Source organism: Saccopteryx leptura, chromosome 10 (genome assembly GCF_036850995.1).
Source record: "Saccopteryx leptura isolate mSacLep1 chromosome 10, mSacLep1_pri_phased_curated, whole genome shotgun sequence".
Taxonomy (NCBI): Eukaryota; Metazoa; Chordata; class Mammalia; order Chiroptera; family Emballonuridae; genus Saccopteryx; species Saccopteryx leptura.
The window spans coordinates 38,900,325-38,912,992 of record NC_089512.1 but is presented as its reverse complement, the minus strand read 5'-3'; the positions used below and the strand labels follow the sequence as shown (position 1 = coordinate 38,912,992).

The 12,668-nt window shown below is 47.7% G+C and overlaps 1 protein-coding gene across 1 annotated transcript in view; it reads right to left on the bottom strand.

Annotated features, from left to right (window-relative positions):
• The window catches only part of EPHB1 (EPH receptor B1), a 445,622-nt gene that overhangs the window by 34,469 nt on the left and 398,485 nt on the right, over positions 1-12,668 (bottom strand). The window contains exon 12 of the mRNA XM_066350317.1: positions 9,302-9,517. Coding sequence (XP_066206414.1) covers positions 9,302-9,517 — 216 coding nt within the window. The remainder of the gene's footprint in view (positions 1-9,301; positions 9,518-12,668) is intronic.

Genomic DNA, 12,668 nt, shown 5'->3' with positions numbered 1-12,668 from the left:
CTTTACTTTAAGCTTACGGTTTCAAACTTTTATTTATTGAACACTCAATCAGAAAAATAAGCCTATATCTTAGTGAATAATGTATAGGTACTACTGCTAATCAACATATTAAATATATATAAAGTTTAATTTCTTACTCTAGCAGAGGTCCTTGCCCCTTGCACAGAATCGTTGAACCTTTATTGATTGGCTCATTGACTTCTTGACTAGCTTTCATTGGGATCTCAGCTGAGAAGGTGAAATTTGGTTTGCCATCCTCTACTAGGAGTGCTTCCAACCAGGGTCCCACACCTTTCTTTACAAAGCTCCTCCCCTAGTCCCTGAGGACTTGCGTCCGGACTCATTTCTGGCTCTTCCTCTCCTCCTATGCCCTGGAGTTCACAGGTTGGAGCAAAGCTACTGCAGCCCCCCTGGGCTGCTCACACAGTCCCTACACCTCGATGATGACTCCCAACATCCCCATCTGTGCTTGAGCACAGCTCCCCCAGCACCCTCCTCTCCTTCACACTCAGTCCTCACTGAGAAAGTAGGGTCTATGTCCAGCTCTGGGACAGTTCCTGGGAGGCACTGATCATACTTTCTCCTAAGTAACTCCTTGCCACCCCTGGCTTTCAGCCCAGATGTTCCTTATTCAAGGTCCTATAACACATGCTTGAAAAATATTTCTTTATAGCACCTAACAATTGTAATTGCATAGTTGACTGCATAATTAGTCATTTAATATCTACCCCCCCCTTTTTTTTTTTTGCTAAAAAGGACATACAAGGAGTTCAGGAACCATCTGTTTTGTTAACTATGGTTCTTTGCAGATAGTAGGTGCTCAATAAATATTGTTGGCTAGAAGAGCTGATAGAGGCATTGTATGGGCCCACCCCCAGGTGGTCATCCCCTCCTACATGATGACAAGCACACATGGAGGAGGGCTTTGCCCACCTGACCCCACAAACCAGGCTCAGAGCAGAGAGAGATGCTTTCCCGAGAAACCTGACCCCCACTTTGCTCCAGTCCTCAGGGCACGAGCTGGCTCAGACTCTGAAACCCCATCCTGATCTCACTCATGCTAATAATACACTGGTCTTACTAATAATAATTATGCTGAGTCCTTTTCAAAAAGGCATTTCAGTCAGGGCTTAATATCCCTAACTGAGCATCTGGTGACAAAGTAACCCAGGGAGAGACAGCAGAAGAAGGAGGAGGCAGAACTGCCTGAAGAATTATTTAAATGGCAGAGCATGGGATACATTTGAATTATTCCTCCCTCAACTTAATTAATGCTGCAGAAGAATTTCCAGGGGACCAGGACTCGGTTATGCTGGCTGCAATTAAAGGGTTTCTCCCTCTTTCCCTTGCTTGTCTTCATTCCTCTCCACTTTCCCATCTGCCCAAGAAATAGTCTGGTACCCAAGCTCAATAATTGAAAGAAAAGTGAGAAATCATAATTTGAAAATGGCCACATGAGAGAAGTCATGGATCAAAAGGGAGGGGAAGTATGATTTGCATGTAAAACTTCCAGGAAGTGTGGGAAGACCTAAAGCTGGGCACGGGTCACAGGCTGGAAAGCCAGCAAACCTTTCTCATTCTGAAGACTGAAGGTCCTGGCCTAAGCTGAAACCTCTCAGGTAGAGGGATCAACCTACTTAGTAGCAATTTATTTTTTTTTTAATTTTTTTCTTCTTTTCCAAGTGAGAGGAGGAGAGACATAGAGACAGACTCCCACATGCACCCCAACCTGGATCTACCCGGCAACCCCTGTCTGGGGCCGATGCTCTGTCCATCTGGAGCCATGCTCACAACCAAGCTATTTTTAGTGCCTGAGGCTGAGGCTCCACAGGGCCATCCTCAGCACCGGGAGCCAATGTACTTGAATCAATTGAGCCACAGCTGTGGGAGGAGGGGAGAGAAAGAGAGAGAGAGAGAGAGAGAGAGAGAGAGAGAAAGGGGAAGGAGGAGGGGAAGGGGGAGGGGAAGGGGAAGGGAAAAGGGAAGGGGGAGGGGAAGGGGAAAGGGAAGGGGAGGGTTGGGTGGAGAAGTGATGGTCACTTCTCCTATGTTCCTTGACTGGAATCAAACCCAGAACATCCGCACGTTGGACCAACGCTCTACAACTGAGCCAACCAGCCAGGGCTAGCAGCAACTTTTTAAAGTGAACCTGCAAAGTGCAGACTGATGGACACTGTCCTGAAGCTGGCAGAAGAGTTATCTTTGAAATACTTTCTTGCTTTCTTTGCACCTTTTAAGTACTAAGTGCATTATAAGAAAAAAAAAATCTAAACCAGTGCGATAGCAGTTGAACTCTCTTCTCAGTGGTGATCAAAGGAAGAAGCCAAGCCATTACCCTGCACTGCGTCAAGGTTTGCACCTGCCTGTGTCTGTTTCTGGGTAGCCCGGGTGTGTGTGTGTGTGTGTGTGTGTGTGTGTGTGTGTGTGTGTGTGTGTGTTTCTCTGTGTCCCTGACTATGCTTTGTGTATCTATCTATGTGTGTATCATGCAGTGTATACATGTGTGTGCTATGTGTGTATCACTGATGAAAGCCACTTATCACAAGCTTTGGGGAAAATTCACAGAGCCTTTCTATCCACAAAAGTTCCCTAAACCAGTTTGTCCCTCACCAGAGCAGCAAAGCGTAGCAAGAGCTGGTGGGACAGAAAGTCTGGGCAGTCTGGACAGTCTGGACAGGGACACGCCTGTGCTCCCAGCTCTGCCCTCTGCCCCTGCTGTTACAGGGACCAGTGAGGCAGATCTGCCACTCCTCTTGAAGGGGGTCTCTGACTGTGTGTGGCACCCACATCTCCCATGCTCAGGACCTGGCACGAGGCGGGGAAGGACCCCCAAGGCAGGCACTTCGACTCCCCCAACCCCAACCTTTCCTTGTGGATTCCCTTCTTTGAAAGACTGCCGAGAAAGTTCAGTGGAGAGAAAAGAACTCTGTGTCCCTGACATGGTGACCCCCCCTTAGACGCCCTGAAAGACCTTCTTTCCTGAGACTTATTTATTTATAAAAGATGGGGGCTAAACAAATATGATGAAGAAAGCCTCTCAGTTCAACCCTAGCTTACTGGGCAGCCCATTCACTGATACCCTGACAATGAAAATGACTCAGGTGTCACTTTGTATGTTTCTGATGCTATAGTGTAGAAGAATCTCCAGGCTGAGGGTGTCCCCACCACAGAGCTCCACACTTGCATCTGTGCCCAGGCCCTTGTGCCTTCCCCGACTCCTCAGACAGAGGTGACGCCGGGTCAGAGGCACAGGGGCTCCAGGCCATTCAGAGCATGGTGCCCAAGTGTGGCCCTGGGACCTTCGAACTCCCCTGGGCTTGGGGAAGGAAGAAGTTCTAGGATGAGAGCAAATACTCTCCCTTTTCCACCTTGACAGGATAGGGACTTAGATTTACTCTGATTTTTTAAAATTCAGGGTATTGACCTTGACTTGCAACGCAAGTTTGTGAGGTAAACAGACCCCTCTCATGCAGTTTCAATGCAGTGGTTCTCCAAGTGTGGTCCAGGACGAGCCATCTCAGCAGGGCTGGGTGTCTGGGAAAAACGCACAGGCCTGGGCCCCATCTCGGACCTAGAGATGGAAGCTCTAGGGGTGGGGCCCGGAAACCAGCACGTCCACGAGCCCTCTAGGGGGCACTGTGCACTGTGAAGTGTGGGAGCCACTGCACACCACCATCTGAGTTGCCTTTTCCCCTGCTTTCACCTGACTGTTTTCTTCAAAATTCTCCCACAGTGATCTCACCATGAGGCCCTCAACTTCCCTTTGTGAACATCAGCTTCCCCTCCGTCCCGGAGGCTCTCCACTTTACCGTTTTCTGTTTTGGAGTGACTAGGAATGGGCAGAGTTACGGGGTCATTTTTATCAGCTGGCCTTGAAAACGCACAGCAGAGGTGTGTCCTCCATGGGGGGCGATTCTGAGACGGGGGGGGGGGGCAGGTTCTGGGACCCAGAGAACACTCGCGGCAGGGGACACAACGCTCACAGGAGCTACAAACCGGGGCAGGACCTGCACGGGGTTTGTTTCTGCCTCATCACACGGGGTTTACACATTCTCACAAATCCCATTTCATGGACGAGGAGACCGAAGGCCAAATGTATAGAGCATAGTTTGAATCCAAGTCCTGCCTTCATTCTACCATGTGCAGAGGACCATTTTGCAGCACCAGAGTGTGAGCGAGTTCTGGAGAGGGTCTTCTCTCCATCTTCTCAGCCCGCATGGCTGGAGATAGGGCTCAAATGGGCAGCATAATATCATGGAATAAAGGTCAAATTGTTTTGTGAAAGGGAAGGAAGGCCCTTTCAGATGTCAGCGTGGGCTCTTGGCTACAATGGACGATCTCCCCTGGGAGCACAGGGAGGAGGGAGGCTGCAGCTGAGACAACAGTGCACGGGAAGAATGCAGCGGACGGAGGACAGGAGGAGGGTCCTGCCTCCATAATGACCCGAGATGACTGAAATTCATCACAGGGGGACAGGGCCTCTGCACAGCACAGGAGGGGCAGGCTTGATTTCCCCCAACAAGTTCTGGATGAGCCATGGGGCCAGGTGCCCACAGAGATCACCTTTGGGGAGAAGGCTGTCCCTCATCCCACAGGGTGGATGGATCCTCCATGCTCAGTGCTCCAGAGAGCAGTGCAGGAAAGGACCCTGAATCAGACGGGGCCGGTTCTAGGGGAAGTGAACGGGTCCAGACAGTTAACATGGGGAAAAGGGGGCTGCAACAAGTAGCTTAGCATGTGAGGAGGAGCTGGTGAAGGGACCAGGATAAAGGAAGAACAAGAGCACAGCCTGCAAATCACCTGAGAAAATGGTGTCTGCCTCCCACAAGGAGGGCAGATACCCAAGAAACAGCTCCGTATGGAGTTCACAGAGGGGGCAGAGCAGGCGGAGAACGTGAGCAGAGATTAGAAGAGAGAAAGCAAGAAGCCGAAGGAACTGGCGGGCTTGGAAGGGAGTGAAGTTTGGAAGCAAGTGCAGGGTGGGGCGGAGCCAGGGGCTCGGGAGGAAAGGCAGGAAGAACAGGGGGAGGGCCAAAGGGGAGGGGCTGAGGGAGATCAGAGTTGCCTTGAAGATGGAATGCAGTTTCTGAGAAAACAGGGAGGCCTGCAGGAGCAGGGCTGAGGGAGGGGATGGCACAAGGCTGGAGACATCTCAGAGACAGCCCAAGGCTCTGAAGGAAGGCCAAGCTGACACTATGTTAGCAGAATGAACCTGGCTGAATACTAAGAAGAGAAGATTCTGCTCACAGAGTGAGGGACTGGATGGGGCCTCTTCCTACTGATCAGAAGAGAGCAAGCCACGCTGGAGCAGAGCTTTGACTTAACCATCAGAAGGCCGCCATCCAGAGAAGATTTCTGTGGTCCAGCTGGGGCTCTGTCCACCCATGTGACCAGGTAATGGGTGAATTTCAGGTTTGTGAATGTGAATGTGAGCCCCAAGTGTGGAGTTAGTCAAAGATGTGGTTGGTGTCTTTCTCCGTATGTGTGTGTCTGTTTTTCCCTCTTGATTACAGAAGACAGGACCAGTAATAAGCAGATGTGACCTGTGGAGTCAAACGTTGGCAACAAGTCTGTGATACAAGCATGGTATTATGGACTGAAAACTTGTTCTTCCCAAATTTATATGCTGAATCCCTAACCCCCAGTGTTATAGTATTTGAAGGTGGGACCTGTAGGACATAAATTAGGCTTAGATGAGGTCACGAGGGTGACATTCCCATGATGGATTAGTGTCCTCACAGAAAGAAGAGACATCAGAACTCTCTCTCTCTCTCTCTCTCTTTCTCTCTCTCTCTCTCTCTCTGCTATGTGAGGACAGAGTGAAAAGGCAGCCATCTGCAAGCCAGTAAGAAGGTTCTCACCAGAAACTAAATCTACTAGCACCTTGACCTTGAACTTCCCAGTCTCCGTTTTTGTGAGAAATAAATGTCTGTTGTTTTTGCCACCCAGTCTGTGGCATTTTGTTATAGCTGCCTGAGTATAAACTAAGACACACGGGAATGCTAGTTTGAACACCCATAATAGGTTTCAGAAATATACCTGCCGAAAAGAAAGTTGTGTAAATGGTCCACGTGCTAGAGCCCAGCCCAGCTCATTCAGCTGTCCTTCTTACAGGATGGGAATGTTAGGAGCAGTTCAGACCTCTTCCCTAGTTCAGTGAGTGTATTTCAATCACAAAAAAGCACAAAGGAACGCATTTTATCTGTTCATTGTTCCAGGAACCTGGTAGAAGGAATTGCTTCCGGGGCTAGAAGTCACATTTTAAAACAGAGAGAAGAGACATGGGCAAAAATATGGTAGAGAATTAAGACAGAATGAGAGATGAAGTCTGAGGGCCTACTGAGAAGACTAGAAAACTTCAATAGCTATTAATGATGTCTTCACCTATTAAGTAAAATGAGATGTAATAGAAGATAATGACGTTTAAAAAACTGCATGAAATGGGGTGTTAAAATGGAGTAGAATAGTCCTAAGGACTATTATGGAACTGTTGATTAAGGATAAGCTGAAGGTTGCCCTTTTTGTTAGGGCAGTGTGCTCCTAACAAACAAATTCTCCAGAAAATAACAAAATACAAGAGGAAAGAAAAAAAATTTTTAATGAGAGGAAAGAAAATAAATGAAGAACCTACCTGAGGATTCCAGAAACTGAACAGCAAGAAGTGAATGTTTTTCCCAAAGGAACCATTTGCTAAGTCTGCCCCTTGGCTAAAACTCTAATTTAGAAAACCCACCCTTGCTGACCAGGCAGTGGCACAGTGCCTAGACTGTCAACCTGGGACACTGAGAACCAGGTTTGAAACTCTGATGGTCACCGGCTTGAGCGTGGGCTCATCCACCTTGAGCATGGGCTCACCAGCTTGAACGCGGGGTCACCGGCTTGAGCATGGGATCATAGACATGACCCCTGGCTTGAGCCCAAGGTCACTGGCTTGAGCCCAAGGTCACTGACTTCAGCAAGAGGTCACTGGCTTAGCTGAAGCCCCACCCCCATCAAGGCACGTATGAGAAAGCAATCAATGAACAGCTAAAGTGCCGCAATTACTAATTGATGCTTCTCATCTCTCTCCCTTCCTGTCTATCTGTCCCTGTCTGTCTGTCTGTCTGTCTCTCTAAATAAAACAAAACAAAACAAATAAAAACCACCCTCTTTACAGTTGGAGGAAGCAAGTGAAGGAGTCCAGGATAATCAGGGCTGCTGGAGAGTTGGGGAAGAATCTCTGGAAATAAGAAAACCAGGAAAAGGGAATCCCATATTCTAGGTATAAAATTTTCCCATTCTGTGGCTGATTCTTAAACCATGCATGTATGAGGTAGACTGAAAACCACAGAAACTGAAATAGGAGCTGTTGCCCACTGCAGACAAGACAGAGTCTAACTAACCTCAGGTTGAGTCTAACTAACCAAGTTAACTTCCTGCTAAATCAGTGTAGCAGAATTTAAAGTCTCTATACTATAATTCATAATGTCCATAATCCAAAACTCCTAGGCATATAAAGAATCTGTTTTCATGAGGAAAAAAAGGTGCCAGCCCAGGATGACCCCAACTTTAAAGCAGCTATTATGCTTGATGAGATTAAAAATAGGTTTATGATGACTAAAAAGATAAGACATCTCGACTGAGAATTAGAAAGTACAAAAGAAAGATTAATACAAAACTGTAGAGCTAAAAAATATAGTATCAGGAAAAAAAGTCACTAGAGGGAAGTCAACAGAAGGGGATGATAAATGAAATAATCAATGAACTTAATTTTAGACAGAAAGAGGAAGGGGAGAGAGAGAGAGAGAGAGAGAGAGAGATTGATTTGCTGCTCCACTTATATATTTATTCACTGGTTGATTCTTGTATGTGCCCTGGCCGAGGATCAAACTTGCAACTTTGGCATATTAGGACAATGCTCTAAACAACTGAGCTACCCAACCAGAGCAATAATCAATGAACTTAAAGATAGATCTGACTGCCAAATCTGGCCGCTGACCTGGCTCTTCACAGCTCATGAGTTAAGAATGGTGTTCAGCCTGACCTGTGGGGGGCGCAGTGGATAAAGTGTCAACTTGGAACGCTGAGGTTGCCAGTTTGAAACCTGGCTTTGCCTGGTCAAGGCACATATGGGAGTAAATGCTTCCTGCTCCACCATCACCCCCTTCTCTCTCTCTCTCTCTCTCTCTCTCATAAATAAATAATCTAAAAAAAAAAGAATGGTGTTCATACCTTTTAAAAGGGGTAATTTTAAATGGTTATGTAATTTTCTACATAATACCCTCATTTTACCTCTTGGCCAGCAAAGCTTAAAATCTTTACTATTTGGTCTATTAGTTTACTGACCCCTGCTTCAGGGGAATGTAGATTCCTTTTCCTCTTATTTCTTTGTAGTATTTTTATTTTTATAATAATAATAATAACTGCAAGTTTAAAGAACAGAGCTAGATAGGTAGGTAGAAAGAGTGCCCTCTGTGGATGCTGCTGGGAATGGAGGTAAGGAGGCCAGAGGAACCCAGGGGGACGAGGTAGAAGTCACCGTAGCAGTCCAGGTGAGAGAGAACGGCACCTTGGAATCAGGGGGAGTCTGAGAGGTGAAAAGAAACAGACCGTCCATAAGAGCCTGTAAGAACTGCTGAGGGACTGGCCATGGATGGTGAGGCATACAGAAAAATCAAGACTGATTCCTAGGTCACAGCCATTAGTTGAGTGGTGCAACTACTGAGATGGAAAGAGTAGGGAAGAGAAATTGGAGAGTAAATCAAGTGCTCTATTTTGGACCTGTGCAAGTCCTAAAAGGAATCGTGTGAACTAGGCAGTTGGCCACAGATGATTAGAGCTGCTTGGGATGTGGAGGGGGAGGCGGAGCAGGAAAAACAAATTTAAGAGCGCTCATCGTGTAGATGGTACTTAACGCTCTCTGGAAGCAGTGGAAGAGGGCCATGATTCTACCTGGTGACACAGTACCAACCCAACTGGAGCCTGTTTCCTGCTGACAGAGGCCTCTGATGCCACTGTCCAACTCTGGATTCCTCAAAATCATCTGTTCCAAAACGTATTCTTCCCATTGGCCAAGAAACATCATGGCTTCAGAGCAGACTCTGACCCTTCCTCACAACCTACACCCAAATGCTCGCCTGGACAGCCAGCTGCCATCGTTCCTCCCAGATGGGCAGTTCTCCCAGCACCTGGCTCCCCTAGTGGAGAGGAGAGTTCAGGTTCCAGTCCTTCATGAGGACGGCCCTGCCATGGGTCCACAGACATGAGCAGCCACCGTGTGCTCATGCCATGCTTTTACCTGAGAATACCAGGAAGGACTCACCAAGGAGCTAGTGTAGGTGGGGTCTGAGGTGTCATCCTGGAGGTAGCGGGAAAGGCCGAAGTCGGACACCTTGCAGACTAGGTTACTATTGACCAGAATGTTCCTAGCAGCCAGGTCCCGGTGCACATAATTCATCTCAGCCAGGTACTTCATGCCAGCAGCGATGCCCCTGAGCATCCCCACCAGCTGGATCACCGTGAACTGTCCATCATTTTGCTGTAATAAGACACAAGGGGCATCAGGATCAAAATGCGCTTCAGTGGTTAGACAAAAGCTGAGGTGCCATGGCCCCGCTGCCTGTCAGCCTCTCGGCGCTGGGCAGACTGCTCACTGCTCCCTCCCTCCCCGACTTCCATCGTCATTCCTCTCCTTGAAGCTCTGCTCTCTTCTCCTTGCCAAGTTCTGTCAATTTCATCTCCAAATTACATCTCAAAGCCATCTACTCCTCTCCATCTCCACTGCCACCACTCTAACCAAGTCGCTGTCATCCATCACCTGTAACAGCCACCGTGCACCTGCCCCCACTCCCCATTCGTTCTCTACACTGTAGCCGGAGCCATCTTTGTAAGACATAAATCAGGGTATGTCACTCTCTGACTTAAAGCTCTCTAACAGCCTCCCACTGCATGAAGGCAAATCTCTAAACTCCTCAGCATGGCCCACGAGACCCCACGGGATCAGCTAGCGCCTCACCTTATGCCTATTTCTCACGCCTGTGTTAAAGCCACAGTGACTGCTGACCTTTCAATCTTTTTCCAGGCCAGCCTCTTCCTGCCTGAAGGCCCTCACATGTACTATTCCCTCTGCTTATCCCCCACAATCAACACCCATCTGCCTTTTAGTTTTCTCCTGAGAGAATGTTTTTGTAACTAGTCCCCTTCCTCAAAGACATTTAGCATTTTCTTACTATCTGACAGTATGTGTTCTTACTTTTTTCACTTTAGCGCATATCACAACTTTGAGTGTGTGTACGTGTGTGTGTGTGTATCTCCACTGCTTGACTCTAAACAAATTGAGCATAAGAACCTTCCCTCTTGTGGTCACCATTGTATTCCTAGTGCTGAGAGCTTTACTGTAGGTAGAAAAAACTCAATAAACCTGTGCTGAATGAATGACTGGTACATCTCTCCCTGTTTCCAGAATTAAATGTTAAGGCATCTGCCTTGGGTACCACCAGGCTACCAGCTGTGATACTGGGATGCCCATACCAACCCCAGAGGGATCTGGTGCAGAATGCGCACACCGCATCTGGCATGCGGACCGTGGCCTTGGTGGGCAAACTGCGGCTCGCAAGCCACACACGGCTCTTTGGCCCCTTGAGTGTTTAGCAAAGGCTAGCTTAGGAGTACTCTAATTAAGTTAATAACAATGTACTTACCTATATAGTTTAAGTTTAAAAAATTTGGCTCTCAAAAGAAATTTCAATCATTGTACTGTTGACATTTAGCTCTGTTGACAATGAGTTTGCCGACCACTAGGACCTAGTGAATGGGAGCTGTTGCTGCTCCTCCTCATGCCAACCCGCAGTGCTGCCCTTTCTCCGATCATCGGGGGCTCAGTTTCCTGGGCGAATGCCCTGCTCGAGAGTTAGATCACAGACTCTTCAGTGAATAAATCTGCGCCTACCTCCTGCCCCTCAAACCCTCTAGGTCTTGGCTCTGCACACACTGGTTAAATAAGCCAACCCAGAGCCATGTTACTAAGAACACACTTGCCCACTCAGTCCAGCCACATCTGCTCCCCAAAGGGCTATGAGTTGTATTCTGGTAGTGGAACATGGCCCAGGAACTGAACTGCTTGGACCGGGGGAGAGGTGGGAAGAGGCAGACACCCAGAGTCCAGTCCTGTTACCTGAACACAGGTCACGGGCACGGCAGTCACTCCATCTGCCCCAGTGTCCTCATGTGAAATGCAGGAAGCATAAACAGTGTGAGGAGTTCCCAGTTATTGAGTGCCTACTGTATTTGAGAGGGTGTACAAGGCTCTCCCATGCATTGCCTCACTTAAATATGTGCGGGTCACATCATTCTGCATGTGCTCCTGCAAAAGCATTTTCCATGCAAAAACAAGTATGGGAAAATAAAAGACCTCTTATAAAACTACTCTGTTTATTAAAGAAAACCCCAACAATCAGAAAATCTAACGATGCCACCATAATTGTTGAAGACTGTTCCTCATGCAAGATGGCAAGCCTGGGTTTGTGTTCCCCAGGGTCAAGCCCCCTAGGTCATTCCTCCCACTCCTTCCTGAAACCCCTGCCAAAGGAGGATCCCCAAACACAGAGTAATTGACATCCCCAAATTCCAGGCTGTTTCTAACTCAAACCTTAACCACCTGCCCAGAATGCTTCATCAGCAATATTTTCTTTTTTTTTTTTTAATCTTTTTTTTTTTATTTTATTTATTCATTTTTAGAAAGGAGAGAGGGAGGGAGAGAGAGAAACAGAGAGAGAGAAGGGGGAGGAGCAGGAAGCATCAACTCCCATATGTGCCTTGACCAGGCAAGCCCAGGGTTTTGAACTGGCGACCTCAGCATTTCCAGGTCGACACTTTATCCACTGCGCCACCACAGGTCAGGCAATATTTTCTAACTAACTCCAAGCAGAGCTGCTTTTTCGGAAATCCTGACTGCTCTTCAGCACATGGTGCCCATCTACGAGAGCCAGAGTGCCGTGGGAGATGCAGATTCTCCAGCCTACTAATGGACGCCACTCAGCACCGCCTTGAGAAGTTAGCCAGGCTAGCACAACCCCCTTTCTCTAACTAGGTCTCTGCCTCCTCGGAAAGCTCTCATGCAACCTCTGTACATTAGCAACAGTATTCTCATTCAGACTGAAGTCACAGGATCATGTGTTTTCGATTCAAGTTATTACTCCCTCTTCATGAGTGTAGACAACAATGTTGCTGAACATGAATGTGTTCCTAAAGAAGCCAACCTGTATATAGATGTTGGGGAAGGCCCTGGTGGTGGCTGTAAATGACTTTGAGAAGAGCAATACTGGAAGCATGTGCAGTAACATATCTATGTTATGTTTCTGCACTCAGTCATTTTAGGCCTGCTTTATTATCTGATTGGTTTTAAAATTTAGATCAGTCATTCTTAGATTTTCTAGGGCCAACAAGGGCCAATTAGTAGCTAAAAGTCTAGATTTTTTTTTTTTTTTTTTTTTTGTATTTTTCTTAAGCTGGAAACAGGGAGAGACAATCAGACAGACTCCCGCATGTGCCCGACCGGGATCCACCCGGCACACCCACCAGGGCGACGCTCTGCCCACCAGGGGGCAATGCTCTGCCCCTCCGGGGCGTCGCTCTGCCGTGACCAGAGCCACTCTAGCGCCTGAGGCAGAGGCCAAGGAGCCATCCCCAGC